Below are 18,105 nucleotides of genomic sequence, written 5' to 3' on the forward strand. Positions count from 1 at the left end.
AAATGCTTAATAATTTGGTAGCAGTCTTAGACTTAGTTTATTAATCAACAAAATAGAACCAGTTTTCTGTATAAATTGGTTAGGTTGGCAAAATCACAGCTGTTCTAACATTTCTGGGAAACCTTATTTATTTTTTTTTTTGGTAATAGTAGAAATCTTACGCAATAAATAACTTAGCTTGTTTTAATAAAAAAAAAATGTTGAATTTATATAATAAATAATTCAGGTTCTTAATATAAATATTTGTTGAGAATCGCAAACACATTTTATTCATTGAGAATGGACTTCTATAATTTTTATTAGTCTTCTTTAACAAATTGTGTAGTAAATATTAAATTAAAATAATTTATTAAAAAAGTTTTAAATGATATCCATTTGAAATGAAATTGACCAACGAGTTTCATAGAAGTAAAGTACTAATTTTTAAATTTGTACTTGAACTTGAACTTTGTTAAAAAAATCTGAACCCGGAAAGAATGATAAATTTTTAATAAATGCTGTCTACACTGTCTACATTTGATAAATCATCTAATAACAAAAATAGAAGAGAATGAAAAAATACGATAGTCAAAAAGTTTTATGAAATAGATTTCAGAAGTTTTTAAAACTGAAAAAGTTTTAAAAACTATGCCTTTCACTATAAATAACCATGTTTAACAGCTCTGCCGCTGTATCATGCTCTAATAAATTCTACTAAATGCATTAAATCATATATTTTTGAAATCCCAAAATAAATGTTTATTCATATATTGAAACATATATCAAATTTTATGAATCATATATTATCATATATATGAATCATATATAAAATACCTTAAATTAATTTCATATTTGATATATGCATTTAATATAATATATTATAAATTACGTCAATTTTTCTATTGAGTAGATTTAGTAATTAACTTGACTTAAGTTATAGTCTTTTAAGATATTAACTATATTGCTTAAAAATTAATATTATTTGACTGCAAAATATTTAAACAATTCAATATTATTAAGGGAGATATGTAAAACTCAATACTTAAGTATTTTAACAATAGACAGAGCTTAAAATGACAAAAAACAGTAGACTGTCACCTACATGACAACCCCCAAGATTCTAACAATCCACGATTATCTGGGCTACTTACGATGACTTCTTAAGCGATATTATGGTAAACTAAGTTTGAACTTATAAGTATTTGTACATTAGGTGTTATATGGATAATCATATGTCATTGTAAAAATCAAAACTATAAATATATATTCTTAATAATCTTTAGATTCGAATTTGCAGATTTTATATACTTTTATTTAAAAATATTATTACATTTTAGTCTATATTCGCTTAAAGTTTACAAATACTGATTATTGAGTATTTGTGAAACGACTTATTATCTTTTAATTTTTTTTATTCACTGTTTATTCGGTAACACAATGGGCCTATAGGTCTAACTGGATCCCTTGGAATCACCTGTATAACCTAACCTAATCTTCGTCATTCAAGATTGATAAACTGAGTATCTTAACGATTGTGTTTAACAGCATAATAGTTATATAGTAATAGAATGAAGTTACAGTTAGTTACTTTAAAAAATATATTTAGTGTAATGGCAACAATAGTAAAAAATTTGAGAAGGTTTCATACATATTTTATATATAAATCCTACCTAGTAATTAATTGCAGACTGACATTGATACACACCAATAATATAATATTCGCAAAAAGAAAATATATTTAAAATCTATGTATGCGGAAAAAAGCAATCAAGAAACTATAATATAAAGTCTACATTAGAAGTGAATTTTCTTTATAAAAAAAATATATTATAAAAAATAAATAATAGAGACATTGTGTCAAAAGCTAAATATCGTTTACTATAGATAGAAACCATTTAAGGACTTGTGTAACGATATACTGCATCCCATGAACGCTCTACTTCTTTAAACATGAAACGTTGCTAGACCTTAGTTTTCAACTTTCATACAATGTATGAATGATAGAACTGAATGATAGAAAAAACTTGTTACTTTGATATAATCATATTTCTAATTTGCGATTTAATTGTCAAAATTTATTTAATAAATTTTACTAGTTATACAATTATATATATTTATATATATTTTTATATATTTTTATATTGCTTTTATTTATATAGATAGATATATTTATGGACTTAAGTCGGTTTAATTTCACATTTTCTTTGTTCAATACCAAAAATACTAATAATAATGACAGTGATTCTAGTCAGGATGATAGCACTTCAACAGAAGAGAATGGAAACAATAAAGGTGAATTTATTACCATAATACTTTCTAATTGCACTAATATATTTTTTTAATTATATGTATATTTAAACTGAAAAAGATGTTTTGGTTGAAACGATTGGTACATTCGGTATTTATCACATCACGGTGTGTTCTAGTGTTTACCTTGCAAATATACCGACTGGATGGGTGCAATTGGCAATAATCTTCTTTGCTCCACCAACAAAATTTATGTGTATAAGTCCAACTAATATCACTGATGCTTGCTCGAAAGAATGTCTAACTGTAGAATACGATCGGTCGATTTTCATAGAAACGATTGTTACTGAATGGGACTTAATTTGTGATCGCGCATATCTAACGGACTTATCACAAGCGATTGTTATGTTTGGCATATTATTTGGAAGTATATTTTTCTCCCTATGGTCAGATAGGTAATTCACACAAATATTAAATTCAATTCTCATTATTAAAATTAAAAATGCAGATGTCTTTCAGAAAAGGGCGTCGTTTAACATTTGTATCATCTGGTCTAATTTTACTAACATCAAGCTTAATCACTTCGTTTGTACATACATTTTGGCAGTTCTGTTTACTAAGATTTGTGACAGCTTTTGCACTCGGAGGCTTAATAGAAACAAGGTTTGTATTATTTAAACATTCTGACGTATAAATATAGCAGTTTTTTCCTCATAGCGCAGAGGTCATTGAGGACATAATTGAAGATGATAAACGTGAAGCTGCTGAAATACTTTCACAAATTCCATTCACTATGGGTCATGGATCTTTACCTCTTTGTGCATATTTTGTCAGACACTGGCGTTATTTCAATTTTATTTTCTCCGCGTTTTGCATTATATATGTATTCTACACCTTCCTTTTTCCGGAATCACCACGATGGCTTTTTGAGCAAGGAAATATAGAGAAAGCAATACGAAATATAAAGAGAGCTGCAAAGTGTAACAGAAAACATATTGACCGAATACGAGAAAGAGTTATATTATCATATAGTCAAATACCAAATCGCGCTATAACTAGGACAGTAACAACAGCAGATTTATTTCGTTCGTCTGATTTGCGCAATAATACCTTGATTATGTGTTCAGAATGGTTTTGTATTTGTTTTGTATACTTCGGAGTATCACAATATATAGCATTCTTGCAGGGCAACATTTTTATAAATGTAGCAATTGGTGCTTGGCTTACCCTACCATGCACTAGTGCATGTGTACCTTTGTCAAAGCGTCTAGGGCGGAAATGTTTACTTATTTGTACAACTGCTACTACTGGCATAAGTTTACTGATATTTGCATTGATCACTTTAACTGGTTCCATAAAATTGATGATGCTGACAGTAGGTCTACTTACGTCATGTATGACCATGCCACAAGTACACTTGTACGGCGGTGAAGTTTTTCCAAGGTATATTCGTCACGAAGGCGTTAGAGCTTGCTTTGTTATGGGACGCTTGGGTGCGATGTTGTCACCATTTGTAGTTGATTGGCGGGCTGCTGACTTCATGTTACCAGCATTGATATTAGGAATATTTTCTTTAACTATTTCATTTTTGTGTTTCTTAATGCCGTCTGTTAAAATCCTAAGTACAACACGGCGTAATAATGGTGAGAGTACTGGAGATATTGAAAGCATTGAAAGTGTTAAAAGTATTGAGCATACGGATAGTGTTGAAAGTACTGAGAGTTTTAAAAGTAATGACACTGTTAATAATGATGGGAATGCTAAGAGTATGAAAAAGTTTAAAGCAAAAGGAAAGTGATAACCATCAAGCTTATTCATATATTGTTCAATAATAAATACATAATTCATTGTTAAATACATAAAAAATGAAACATTGTTTATTTATTGATAATTGAGTTGACAAGAAATTAAATAATAATACCTTAGAATTTTTATTTACTTCACAATTTTTGTCAATATCATAATGTCCACAGTAATATACTACTAACTACCTATTCTTTGCAAGTATTTTATATATAATATATATAAATATATATCTTTTAGTATATTAATATATATAAATATATTTTTTTACGGGTATTTTATATAAACTATATTTAAATATATATATTTTAGTATTTTAATATATATAAATTTATATTTTAGAGCCCTTAATATTTATTATATTCATTTTAGTTAGATTTTTTTGTGATATTTTATGAAATGGAATATATAATATTTTCGTGAAAACTAGCTTCAATGACTACGTTAAGTTCGGAACCGTATTGTTTTATAGACAAACGAATATTGGAAGGACTGCTTCTATGCAAATTTAAATTTTGCATTCCCATCCAAAAATATTTAAAAATCTTGACTAAACCTTTTACTGTTCACTATAGGATCAATGCATATCAGAGTTAAATAGTATTAGATCAAATCACATATGCAGTTTGTGCATTAAAAAAATTAAGTAAGTAGAGTACATACTACACAGACAAAACACTTGTGATTGTAGTTACTGTTTAGTGATCTAGTTCCAATCGATATAATGGACTATTAGTAAAATTTCAAGATACTTTAAATTAGAAAAAATTTATACATTAAATAAAAGTTAATCACAATCAAATTAGTCTTAGATAAATTAAAAGTATTTAAGTTTATATATGATTTGTAAAAATATACAATAGAGTACATATACTGTATATTTTTGTATATATGTATATATATTATTTATGTATATTTAACTGAATTTATGTCAATTATCTAAAAATTGCAATTCAAAATCGTTAAGAAAATTGTTATACAATTTATATGTTGTCTTAACAATATCGATATATAAAAATAAAAATCATATAGGCATATAAAACTGCTTATGAAACCATGCTTAGAGATTGAATATTCCCCTTGGTAGCTCGTACCGTAGCAATAAACAAGGACTTAACCCTCGGGACAAATAAAAAGTCCATGATGGTTTTTGTCTGTTTTCATAAAGAGACTTTTTAAAATGTATTGCCCTTGGCTTACTGGTTTGCGTACGCCCACGATTTTGCAGAAGATATTTTGTTTTATGTAGTACGATTTCGATTTCTTGAGAATGCCTACTTAAAGATTCTAACAAAAATAATTACTTTGAGAAAAGTTTTCCACTATGCCATATGTGAATATAGCTTAGTTTTAAATATATCAGCAGATACATGTCACAAATGCATATATTAATTAATAGATGACGTCTGCAGTCACTATAATATAAAACCTTAACAACTTTAAAGCTTGATAACTCCAGAAGTATTCTATATCGGCAAATAGCGCAGTACAAAAAAGTAGAGTAGCTAACTCTACGAAACTCCGAGGTTAAATCAGCCTTCCGAAGAACTCCATATTATGGAAATTTATAAACAAAAATTTTTATTACCATACATTCTCAATCGCAACACTTGTTTTATTGCTTAAAACTACAATATATCTTGTTTGTTTAATTAAGAAAATTGAACAAAAAACTAAACCAAATGTGTACTTAAACTATTATCAGAAATAATTCAAACAAAATATCTGACAAGAGGTCACATTTGGAACTAGCAGAGCGTGGGTGACTAGGAAGCGAAAGAAATACATTGTACTCATTATCTTATACTAGTTAATTTGTATGAGAATTTGTTTGTTAGAAAATCTCATTAGCAATGGTATAACTGTTGGCATAAAAGAAAATGGTAATTGTGCTAAATAATAAACTAACGTTCAAAAAAAAGAATAATAATATATGAGGTTAGCATAAAGTCATTACGTGTATAATAACTTGACTTATATACGAGTACAGTGTATATGGTATGTTTTATATTAAAAAGATAGCAACTTCATAACGTATGCAGTGTAATGAAACTCACCTTGGCCGATATGAATTTCAGCATTTTTTTGTTGAAACTTCCCGGCAGTTGATGCTACCTGATTTGGATTAGATTTAACGCCTCTTATATTACCAAAATCATAAAAATCGCAAAACGCCAACAAGGCCACAATCGTGAAGATAATAAAGCGAAACCGCCAAGCACCATCCATTTTAGCACAATTAAAAATTATTACTTTTTTTAAGATTAAAAAAATAATCTGTTTATAAAAATGGTTGACTAATATTTTTTGTATTGATTTTTATTTTATTTTTTTTAATGATTAACCAAATATTTGCACAAGTTTAAATTTCATCAGTTCAATTTTGTGATGTAATTTTTAAAAAACTTTTCGAATTTAAAAACGAAAACAAAAATGTAAAAATTAAATTATAAAATTTGATTTAAAATTTTTGTGTAACTATGAGTATTTTATTTATTTATTTATTCACGAATTCACTATAAAAATAAAAATAAAAATAGTTTGCCACATTCAGATACAGATACACATCTTTTTATACGTGAATTTATAAGAAAGGCTCAACGACTTTTGAACTTTGTTTTAGTGAAGAAAGCGAAAGTTATTACGAAAACTTTGAAGAAAAGGTAAAAGTTGAAAAAGAAAAAACAAAAATATAAGTTCACAACATTTCCTCTTTATTAACTTTTAATGAACTTTCGTAATTAAGTGTAAAACAGATTTAATTTTATAATTAACCACAAAACAATAAATTATGAATTGTTTTTAAATAATTTTCTCATACGAGAATTTTATATACTTCCGCTAATATAAAATCAACTTTTCAACTCGCTGTTTAATTTCATACTGAGCTCTGAACTTGAGTGCTCATAAAAAGATCGCGTAGTTGCTCAGTAATTGTTGAGATACTTTATCTACCTAACAGAGAGAAAAACTAGTATGAACACGAGAACATTTGAGGTTAAACTTTATCTGATCAAGCCACCAAACAAATAATTTTTGCTCAAATATCTTAGAACGTGCCTTTATGGAACTTTAACAATGAGTTTAGTATTGAGAACAATAAATTATTTCAAAGTATGTTCATTGATTTTAGTTCCAGCTACTTTTTCATGAAGTAGACTTCTTAAGTATGCAGTATTTATTGCATTTCAGCACGTGTACTTGTAGGCTTCTAGATTCAATTAGGCATTGTCCGGACAAAAAAAATTGTTTTAAAAAACATAATATATTATGAACTATAATAACATAATATTAGGTATATTAATTTATATATAATTTTACACATGTATTATAACACGTTATTGTTATTATTATTATTGAATTAATTATTAATTAATTATTATAAATTGTATTATAATTTGATTGTATTTAATTTTTCTTTTAAATTGGTCGAATTAAAATAATTAAAATGTTTATAAAAATATATATACCTATATATTTATATATATAAAAATATATATAATTTGATTGTATTTTATTTTTTTTTTTAAATTGGTCAAATTAAAATAATTAAAATGTTTATAAAAATATATATACCTATATATTTATATATATAAAAATATATGTAATTTGATTGTATTTTATTTTTTTTTTAAATTGGTTGAATTAAAATAATTGAAATGTTTATAAAAATATATAATAATTATGTGATTAATGATGACAGTCGAAGACCATCCAAATATCACAATTAATAAATTAATTACTTAAAAAAATCAATTTTTTATATTTACCAAAAGAAAAAAATCTTTACAAAAACTTGAGATAAGTTCGTAGAAGATCATCGATACACACGAACAGATTTAGTAAGAACTCTAAACATTGTATTAAGCATAGAAAGTACTATTAACTATCAAGTTATAGGTTTTTAAAAACTATTTTTATAATGGATGTTGCACATACTAACGTAAGAAAAATATCAAAAACTATGGATTGCACTATATCACTATAAATAAAACATGAGTCTATGAATACTAAAATGCAGTCTAACAAGAAAATATTCGTTAACGACTTTATCAGTATCATTTGCAGCATTTTAAAAATACCAGCATAATTTCCAATAAAAATAAGAGACAAAAAATTGGTGTGAATCCGGGTTCAAAAGTAGTTCATGACAAAATTTGATCAAGAAGGTGTCAGTTTTATGCATTGCAAAATGAATCCTGTTGGTAGATTACCTCCAAAACTATCACCTGCTGTTGGCGTTCGGATTAATATAATAAATTTCTGGAGAAATAAAAATTCACCGTGAAGACACAAAAAATCTTTTTTCTGTAAGGCATTATAAATCGAATAGAGCTTATGAGAAAACAACATAAGTTGTGAATCTTTTCTCCGACAATTGCAGGGCTGCCACAAACGATATGCTATGAGATTTTTTCCAAATTCTAATGACATCAGCTTTAGAATGTCTTAGATTTATACAGATTTATACATATACCAGATACATTTGTTTAAATAAGTACACTCTGCTTAACGAGTACCTTAACCTTATCTCATATTCATTTTGCTGGAATGAGTAATGTTTTACCTATCATTGGGTTTCACTATTAATGTTTAAGCATGTGTTAATTTGAGTGAGTCTATAGACTGATTCAGGATCCATAAAGTCTATTTTCAATAATAATGAAATATTTTGTATCCTCATATTATTCACATATAGTATTATACTGCAAACCATTCTAATACTATAATATTATAGTTCCCTTTCGTATTGAGACGTTTAATAGTATCTTTTATAGTTCTTGATGTAATTACTACATTTTAGAAAGTTAATGCAATTACCTACGCAGCTAAGAGAGCTTCAAACGACTTTTCATCATCCATAATAAGTAAATGTAGGTCCCTTTTATTTCTATATGTAGATATTCCCTGATACATATATCCATGCTACATACATCTGCTTGAAATGTTACTAAGTGATGACTGTTGAGTTTAAAAATAAATTAATTTGTGGTCTAGACCACACGATTGTTGACAATAAATTAGAAATTTTTTAGAAAACTGATTTTGAAGAGTATATAAAATCTCTCTAAATGTGCTACTGTAACATAATTTTTCTCTAACCGATCTTTCTCTTATAAACTATGTAATAAAATATTTTAATACATTTAAGTTGAGTTTAAAATGAGTGTTTAATAAACAAAAAAAATTTATTGTTTTTTAATAAATTTTTTAATGTATTATATATTTTTAGTTGCGGGTGAGTGTTTCATAAATATATTTACTTAACTTTGAAATGACTTAAATGTTCAACGATATTTTTAACACATAATAAATTTTTATTTGTAATTTTATTTATTGCAATGTAATCATAAATTCGTCATTATGTTTTATTTTTTGTTTACATATTTTTTATATTAATTTTAAAATAATGAAGTTAGATATTTTAACCAACACTTTATGAGTCACATTGGTATTTAACTATTTAACACCGAATTTAATGAGTTGATAAAACTATTCTGACAATATTAAAAATTTTAAAATTTTATATTATTTATTCAGCATTATTGTTAGTTACCTAACGATCTCTTCAACGACCCTGGACCGTTTGAAGACATCAATCCTCTGAGTGAGTTTTAAAAACTAAGTTATATATAAATTTCAAGAATTAAGATGTAAATTTCTAAAATTTATGGTATATAGAGCATTATCGATATATGATATTTTGTTTATTATTTATAAATATATTTAATCAGCACACTTATATTTTAATTTTAAGAACAAATAATACTTTAAGGCATATACTTAGCAGTACATAATTTTTTTTTATTTTAAAATCGTTTTAGAAAGAGTACAGTGTAAAAAAATAATTAGCAATTTTTCTATTAGTTCTTCTATCTTTGAAAAGTTCATTAATGCATTTTTTTTTTTAAATTTTTCATTAAATTGATAAAAAATGTTTATTCAATTTAGAGTTAACAAACTGTTTTACATTTTTATAGTTCAGTTCAGTTTTAATTAATCAAAATATCACCTCCATAACCTTAAACGTTTATAGTCATAACTATACTGAGAACTTATTGAATGAAAGTTTTTTTTTTGATATATTTATTCCATTCTAGAACAAGTTGTCAAGACAAAAATAAACTTAGACTGCCACAAATACTTGGCGACTAAAGTGTGACTATATATTTTGCGCTTCAGATTTTGTGTTTTTTTTGCAATGGAACACCTTTGTATTCTGGACCTCACTTCACCAATAACTAGAATATTGTTTGAAAATCACTGGGCGTTTTTGATTTATTGGATTAACTAAAGATTTAATATGACCACAAAAAAATAAGTCCAATGAAATTACAACTCACTATTGTCGTGAGAAGTTTATATATATTATCGGTAAAATTGATTTTAATATGCGGGTTGTTAGAAAAAATATTCCATCCACAGAACAATATCAAAATAATTATTTTTGAGTTTCTTCGACAAAGGTTCAAAGCATCGATACTTTCAGAAGCAGATTTTAATATCATAATCTGGTCAATTTAAGTTATTTTCGAATTGCGTTACAAACATTAAGTTCCATAGGTCAATTATGCTGAAAAGAAATTTTATATAATGATCAAAACTAAGTTTGAAACTAATAATAAACAATTTTTATAATAAATTTTTTCAACTTAAACAACTTAAACGGTTTAATTTGGAAAAATTAACAATTTCGGTGAAAATTACAAACAATGGCAAGATAACATGTAAAAACTGTATAGTTTGGATTATATATATCTACATCTATATCTACAATGCCTTTATACTTTTCTTTAACCTTACAATAACTCATTATTGTAAATCATTCTTAACATATTAATATAAAGAATATATTTTAATATTCGAAATATTATCATATTGGTTGACTAATAATAATGTAATACAAAATGAATAAACAATAGTAAATATTCAATAGTAAATATAGGGCACCATTATATTTACTATTGAACTTAACTTTTGAACTTAACTATTAACTATTGAACTTAACTTTAACTATTGAACTTAAGACAAGGTTATTTTAACATTAGTATAAGACTTATTTCCTATTTGTTGATTCATATCAAGTGTTTAAAATCCAATTAATATTAGTATTCTTATGATATCATCGAATAGAAATAGGTGTGTCTAATATTTTTTATTGGAACTAGGCATTTTTGTAGTATGCCATATATACTCTCCAATGATTCAATTAAATAAAAACCTTAATATCTAAATTGAAAAGAAAGTTAGTAAGATATTTTATTAAATATAAAAACAATTATTTTACATAAAATAAATATATGCCAGTCTCGAGTTAAATGTGGTACACTTTTATTTAGATGTAGTATCCAGTAGGGCTAGCGCAACATCAACTAAACGTCTAAATAATAGAAACAATGTCAGTATTGTGTTATGTTAATTAGTTAATGAAGTATATATTCACAGCCTTGTGTGATATTGTGCTTAATTTAGATTTAATTTAGTACTAAACAATGGGAGACAACTACAAAAGAAAGAAATTTTCGCGGTTTCTCTCTGAAAAGGGAATAAAAAGTCTAACTGACACTGAAATGTAATATATTACTGATTTTATTATGAACTGCGTGCATATTTTGTTTGAGTATCTGAAGTAAAAAACCAATTTTAAATAATGGAATTCAATATATCAACAAAATACCAACTAAATCAGCAAAAATATAAGGATGTATGTATGTCTTAATGATAAAAACATTGCATCAACTAGTAGTTGATGATAGTCAAATAAATATCATACAGCTGTAAGTATTTATATTGATTACTTTTCGAATATAAGTTAATATTAAATCAGATTATTTAATTTTTAATAAGCTTCTTTACTTCTTTACTTATCAAAAGCCTAAGCAAGAGTGCATTATCTCGTTTAAAAAGTTGTGAACCGCGCAAGCCAAATGGGACTTTTCCAGACAAATAAGTTGATGTCCTGTTTGGTAGCAATTAAGCGATCAAATAATATCGCATAATTGTGCAAATAATGTAACTAAATGTAGGAGCCAGATCTGAGAAGCCGCGGATGTTATAATGAAAGAATTGTGATATGGAAAAGGTCTCTGCATATTTATAAGTCAAGTTAACTAAAATTGAATAAAAACGTAATCGCTTTAATATTTTGAATATTTTATTGGAACTGTTTAAGCTATATACTTCGTCGTCACCATGGTTAAATTTAACAAATTATATTATATTTCGATTATCTAATTATTCCTTTTATTCATCAGATCAGGATCACAGTGATTATTTTCCGTTTTCAAAGTTGAAAATTAGCTCCGAAAAAAATTGGCACATGGTTAGCAAAAATATAACGTATCGGAAAGAGTTTATATTGAAAAATAAGCATAAAAATATTTTAAATATTTTAAAACGTTTGAACTCTACCCCACTTACCTAGAAAGGTTGAAGAAGCAAGAAAGAAAGATTGACAAATAAGCAAGAACTTGTTACAAACATTCATTTTTATAAAGAATGTAGAACTTTTGTAACACCCCTTGTATATTCATAATTACTCTGGTAGTTTATTATTATGATAAGTTGTTATTTTAAAATCACAGTTTTTTATAATTATTTAAGTAATATAACAAAATTAAATTTTTATAGCAATTATATTAACTTATGATTGTTATCTTATACTATATAGTATATGCAATAGAGTACATAAAGTACGTTTGTCTCATTTTTAGAACACATATTTAATAACAAACTCACAGAAGAAACGCGTGAATATATTTTTGAAGTCGGTTCGATATTAGAACATATTTTGGAATGTACAAAAAAATTTTATATATGAGATCGTCAGCAGATTTAAATCTGAGTGTCGAACTGAAAATTCGTTAAAATGAACTATTGAAAGTTATGTACAAATGTGAAATGAAAAATAAAAAAAAAATAACTACAATTATACAAATATTAATTGTTTTGCTGATGGCATAACATCCTTAAGAAGCAATATTTTAAAATTTATTAAAAAATTAAAAAAAAGTCATTGTAATCCATAAATTTTTAGATAAAAAAATATACTAAATATATAAACTTGATTTGGAATACCTCTACATACATTTAATTTCAAAAGGTGCAGTTGCTCTACCTATATAAATAAACCCGCGATTTTACACATCCCTTATGTGAGATATGTCCTAAACGAATTTTTACTGCATTAACCTGACCATATTGTAATTGCATATAAAAAAAACAAAAGGCTATTAATTATTTTATCTAATAATACCCTTAGTTGACACTAACATACTGTGATTCCAACAGTCCATAAAGTACACCAAAGTTAATTATTAAAATAATAACCATTAAACACAGAATTGGGAACTTAAAAATAGTATACTATTCCAAAATTGCAAGAGTTCGAGAACACTTGTGTTGCAGAATTGAAACATCAATATAAAACAGCTGTTTTTGCAGCATACCACATCCACATGAAAAGCAACCGATATCAAAACAGCTGTTTTTTTTCCATTTTTATTTCGTTGCAACCCTATATACACCGTCGTTCTGTTTTAGTATAGCAAGACTGCAATCAATTGCAAGAAACTTTGTGCGTGTATTTTGTTGTTGTATTTTACAAACTCGCCAATCGGTGCAATTCGTGAGCCTTGCAATGAGTTTGCAAGACAAAGTGAATACATCTATTATAAATAAAATTTATTGTTTTCTTTTTTGAGTGTATTTTTTATTTGAATTTGAGAGTATCATCACTAGATAGTCTAATATGGTAAATAGAAAAATACATAGATTATAAATAACAACATTTGAAGTTATGGTTGCTATTGTATAATTAATTGTATAATCACTCTTTTAAAACTAACTTTTAAAAGTTAATGCAACTCTGACTTATTAATCATATCATAATTGAAAATGAAAAAAAAAAATTAGAAAAATATAAAGTAAAATTGTTTTAAATATAATTTTAGATTAACAGCAAATATCAATATTAATCAATAATGGATAAGCCAGGTAACTATTACCACAATTATTTCGAATAACTAATATTTATATGAATTACTTTAAGTGGTTGACCCAATTGTAAGTCCGATTGGAGAATTGGGTTGCTCTCAATTAGTTTTCTGCCTCTTCATATTCTTGTCCAAGTTTCCAAGCGGGTGGATACAAGTGTCACATATTTTTCTGTGTTACAATATGAATGCTATATGTACTTCACCTAGCAATATTACTGATGCCTGCGATGACGCTTGTCAGAAACATGATTTTGATCGCAGCATTTTCGAAGAAAATGTCATAAGCGAATTTGACTTATCATGTAAACGTAAAAAATGGGCTTCGCTTTCTCAGACAATAACCATGGGTGGAGTTATGACTGGTAGTATCTTATTCGGTATTATCTCTGATAAGTGAATAAAAACTAAATATATAACATTTACCATAATAACTTTAATATATAACTTTTAGATGTGGTCGTCGTCCTGCTTTTATTACTGGTTGCATGATATTAATGGTATTTAGTGCTCTAGTGTCCCTTTCACCTTTTTTTTGGGTATATTGCTTATTTAGGTATATAACTGCTACCGCTACTGGTGGTGTAATGGTAACTAGGTTTGTCAATAAGCATAATAATTACAGTACATTTTAAATTCTAATGTTTTTAATATTTTGGTTTTTGCCTTTCAGTTTTGTACTTATAATGGAAATTGTTGGAAAAAGTAAACGTGAAATAATGACTATACTATATCAAATTCCATTTAATATGGGACATGCATTACTACCTATATTTGCTTATTTCTTCCGACATTGGCGTAAGTTTAATATGTGCTACTCAATCGTCCATTTTGTCTACATCGTATATTTCTGTGTCATTCCGGAATCACCGCGCTGGCTATACACACATGGAGATTTAGATAAGTCTGCAAAGATTCTTACAAAAATGGCCAAAACTAACGGGAAGCCAACTGAATCGATTCGCTCTGATCTGGAATCAGCATACGCCAGACTTAAATCAACGCAACCAGCAGCGAAGGCGAGCATCATTGACTTATTTCGGACACCAAATTTGCGAATTAAGACCATTGCAATGGCTTTTGAATGGTTCGTAATATGTTTGGCCTACTACGGTATATCACAATACGTAACACATATGAGCGGTGATGTATTCGTAAACGTTGCGATTGGAGCATGGCTTGGGGTACCTGGAACATGTATATGTGTTCCAATGACAAAATATTTAGGACGGAAGCCCACACTAATGATATCAACCTTTTTAACAGCAATTTCGTTATTACTTATGGCATTTTTACCCAAAATACCCGATGTAGCTAAAATAATACTTGTGACCGCTGGTCTCTTTGGTGCATCGGTAACGTTTCCAAATGTTTATATTTATGGAGGTGAATTATTTCCTACTGTCGTACGGAACTCTGGTATTGGTTTATGCTCATTTATAGGTCGTCTTGGTTCTATGTTGGCTCCGTTCGTGGCAGAATTAGCTCATGTTCACTTGAGCTTACCAGGAGCCATATTTGGAGTCATGTCATTCTTAGCTACTTGTGCTTGTTTTTTAATGCCAGAGACCAGAAATACTCTTTTACCGGAAACTCTTGAAGATGGCGAGAATTTTGGCAAAAAGAAACCTGATCAATAATAATAATTTTATTTTATTTATATCCAGAATTGATGAACAGTACAACAAATTTATATTTTGTATTGTTTATGACTATTTTAGGGTACATAAATATTTCTATATTTAGAAACCAGTACTTTGACTCGTACATAATAAATTGTAAAAAACTTATTGGTGATGCTATTCAATTTTTGAGTACATATGCATTGTTAGTCGGTACGTACCGTAAGAACTTAAGTTAAAGCGAAATACACAGGTGTGGTTGGTTGTGCGTTTCGCTTTGCCTTACGTTCACTTAAATTCTTACGGTACGTATCGACTAAGTGAGCCTTAAACCTGTCAAATTTTATAGATAAAAGAAGTATCCTTATAACTAAGATGTGTTTTTAGATATAATGTGATATGCAAAGCTTATAAGTCTGCTAACAATTTGATTGAAAGTTTACAAAAATTACTGCCAAGAATGCTTAATTAATAATATGGTAGAATCTAATTTCAGTTCGCTTTTTTTAAAAAACATTACTCAAGTATCGATCCCGGTTAAGTTTATTTATGATATAAATTTATTGAAAGTATCTTCAAAAACGAAGAAACTCTGAGGCAATAATTTTATATATTAAGCAAGCTTTCAATATCTTTTCATTGAATTGTTATGTAAAATTAAAATACACCTACCTTGCAGTCATTTTTTTTAAATCATGTGTACACCAATACACAAATTTTAGTTTACTCATGAAATTAAGAAATTCTTTCCAATGTAGGTGCCAAATTCAATGGGCTTACATATACAGTAACAGGAAATAACAATATTGAATCAATGCAGATTCTGTGACTATCAACAAAAAGCCCTTATACCCAATTAAAAAAAAAAATCGAATGTCCCATATTTTGGTCAAAACACTGACATGTTCTATTCTATCACGGTTTAAAGTAAGACTTCGTCCACTCTACTTTTACTGAATCACAAATACTGATTCACAAAGCCATTATATTCATATATAATACTTTGAAATTAACAAAAAATTATTTAGAAACTCTAGTCAAAAGTATTATGCAAACGCATCATAGTTTGTTGGTAATATAATATTTTACTTTGTCTTGTGAGAGTTTCAAAGCTGTATGAATAATTCAGAAAGTTAAATCACTTAAACTTAACACAATCGGCTATTTAATATAGGTAGAGCTTTAGTTCTGGATAATGGAAATGTGTCAAACCAAATAAATGCCTGCCAATTAATTTAGAAGACAGATTCAAAACGTTAACCCCCTTTAACTGCTTTAAGAGTATGCTTTTCACTCTCCTGAGATTTATGTTATGTTTATGTCACATACTATATATCTTGGACATATAATATTAATATATAGAGTTAAAAAGTTAAAACAAACTTCAGATTTAGGTGTTCTTCACTCTATTATATATATATATAAATATATATATTGGGATGAACATCTATATGTAAGATTGGATTAGATTTAAGACGTGTTGTATAGTTTCCTCCTTAAAACAACAAGCACCACAATTTTTTTATTATTTCTTAATACTCGTATTAATATATTCATCGATTATATAAAATCTTGAAACTAGAAACTAAAATTTCATTAAATTTTGTAGTATCTTCTAAGGTTTCAAAAATATGGTTTGTTAAAAAATCCAGTTTTTCAAAAAAACCTACGATACTTCATTTTTTTTTAATAATTTCTCACATTCATTAATAAGAAATTAATACAAAAATAATTAAATTTAATAAAAAAAATAAATAACTTATTAAAAATTTTATGAAGAAATAAGAAATAAAATTATGTCCACATATAATTACAAACATATGCATGTCTTAATATATTTCAGTACCGCAAATACTTTTTTAATGGTTGCTCTTTAATATATAATAACAAATTTTTTTGTCCCAATTTTTGTAATATCATTCTGAATATATGAATACGAATTTTTAGTACTTAAAAAATTATATTCCAAATAATTGTATTATAATCTAAGAACTCAAAAGTATTAAGCTTTTTAAACATTAAATTGTTTTTTTAAATAATTATAATCTTGTTAAGCATATTCAATCATTTTGCTTTATATATGGTACAATAAAATAATTTAAATACAATTTTTTATTTTAATTAATTGTTAAATATAATTAAAAAAGTTTTGATTGCATGTGTCACTCACCTTCGGTTATATCAATTTCAGCATTTTTTTGTTGAAATTTCCCAGCGCCTGTTGTTGCTTGGTTTGGATCCGATTTGACACCTCTTACGCTACCGTAACCATACAAATCACCAAACACTAATAGAGCCAAGGCAGTGAAGATTATTATCCGAAAACGCCAAGCAACATCCATTTTAGCACAAACAAGAAACTTAATAGAAATTAAATATACAAAATGTAACCAACAATTTTCAGATAATTTATGATTTTTTACACAATTTGTATATCTTCTCGTATATATATATATATT

The 18,105-nt window shown here is 26.9% G+C and overlaps 2 protein-coding genes across 2 annotated transcripts in view; both read left to right on the top strand.

Moving 5' to 3' along the window:
- Nucleotides 1-4,051, top strand: part of LOC119682371 (solute carrier family 22 member 20-like) — a 6,894-nt gene extending 2,843 nt beyond the window's left edge. The window contains exons 2-5 of the mRNA XM_038095791.1: nt 2,139-2,271; nt 2,348-2,681; nt 2,746-2,889; nt 2,944-4,051. Coding sequence (XP_037951719.1) covers nt 2,139-2,271; nt 2,348-2,681; nt 2,746-2,889; nt 2,944-4,024 — 1,692 coding nt within the window. The 3' untranslated portion in view covers nt 4,025-4,051. The remainder of the gene's footprint in view (nt 1-2,138; nt 2,272-2,347; nt 2,682-2,745; nt 2,890-2,943) is intronic.
- Nucleotides 4,052-13,983: 9,932 nt separating this feature from the next.
- On the top strand, nt 13,984-15,725 carry LOC119673189 (organic cation transporter protein-like). Its single transcript, XM_038084425.1, has 4 exons — nt 13,984-14,025; nt 14,081-14,420; nt 14,479-14,622; nt 14,698-15,725. The coding sequence occupies exons 1-4, from the start codon at nt 14,013-14,015 to the stop codon at nt 15,662-15,664; spliced, it is 1,464 nt and encodes a 487-aa protein (XP_037940353.1). The 5' UTR covers nt 13,984-14,012; the 3' UTR covers nt 15,665-15,725.
- The last annotated feature ends 2,380 nt before the right edge of the window (nt 15,726-18,105 follow it).

Source organism: Teleopsis dalmanni, chromosome 1 (genome assembly GCF_002237135.1).
Source record: "Teleopsis dalmanni isolate 2A chromosome 1, ASM223713v2, whole genome shotgun sequence".
Taxonomy (NCBI): Eukaryota; Metazoa; Arthropoda; class Insecta; order Diptera; family Diopsidae; genus Teleopsis; species Teleopsis dalmanni.

What these genes read in the sequence shown, in the direction of transcription:
- LOC119673189 (XM_038084425.1), top strand. An exon ending in TTCGGTATTATCTCTGATAA is followed by an intron (nt 14,421 to 14,478) that starts GTGAATAAAAAC and finishes TATAACTTTTAG; the next exon opens with ATGTGGTCGTCGTCCTGCTT. An exon ending in GGTGGTGTAATGGTAACTAG is followed by an intron (nt 14,623 to 14,697) that starts GTTTGTCAATAA and finishes TTTGCCTTTCAG; the next exon opens with TTTTGTACTTATAATGGAAA.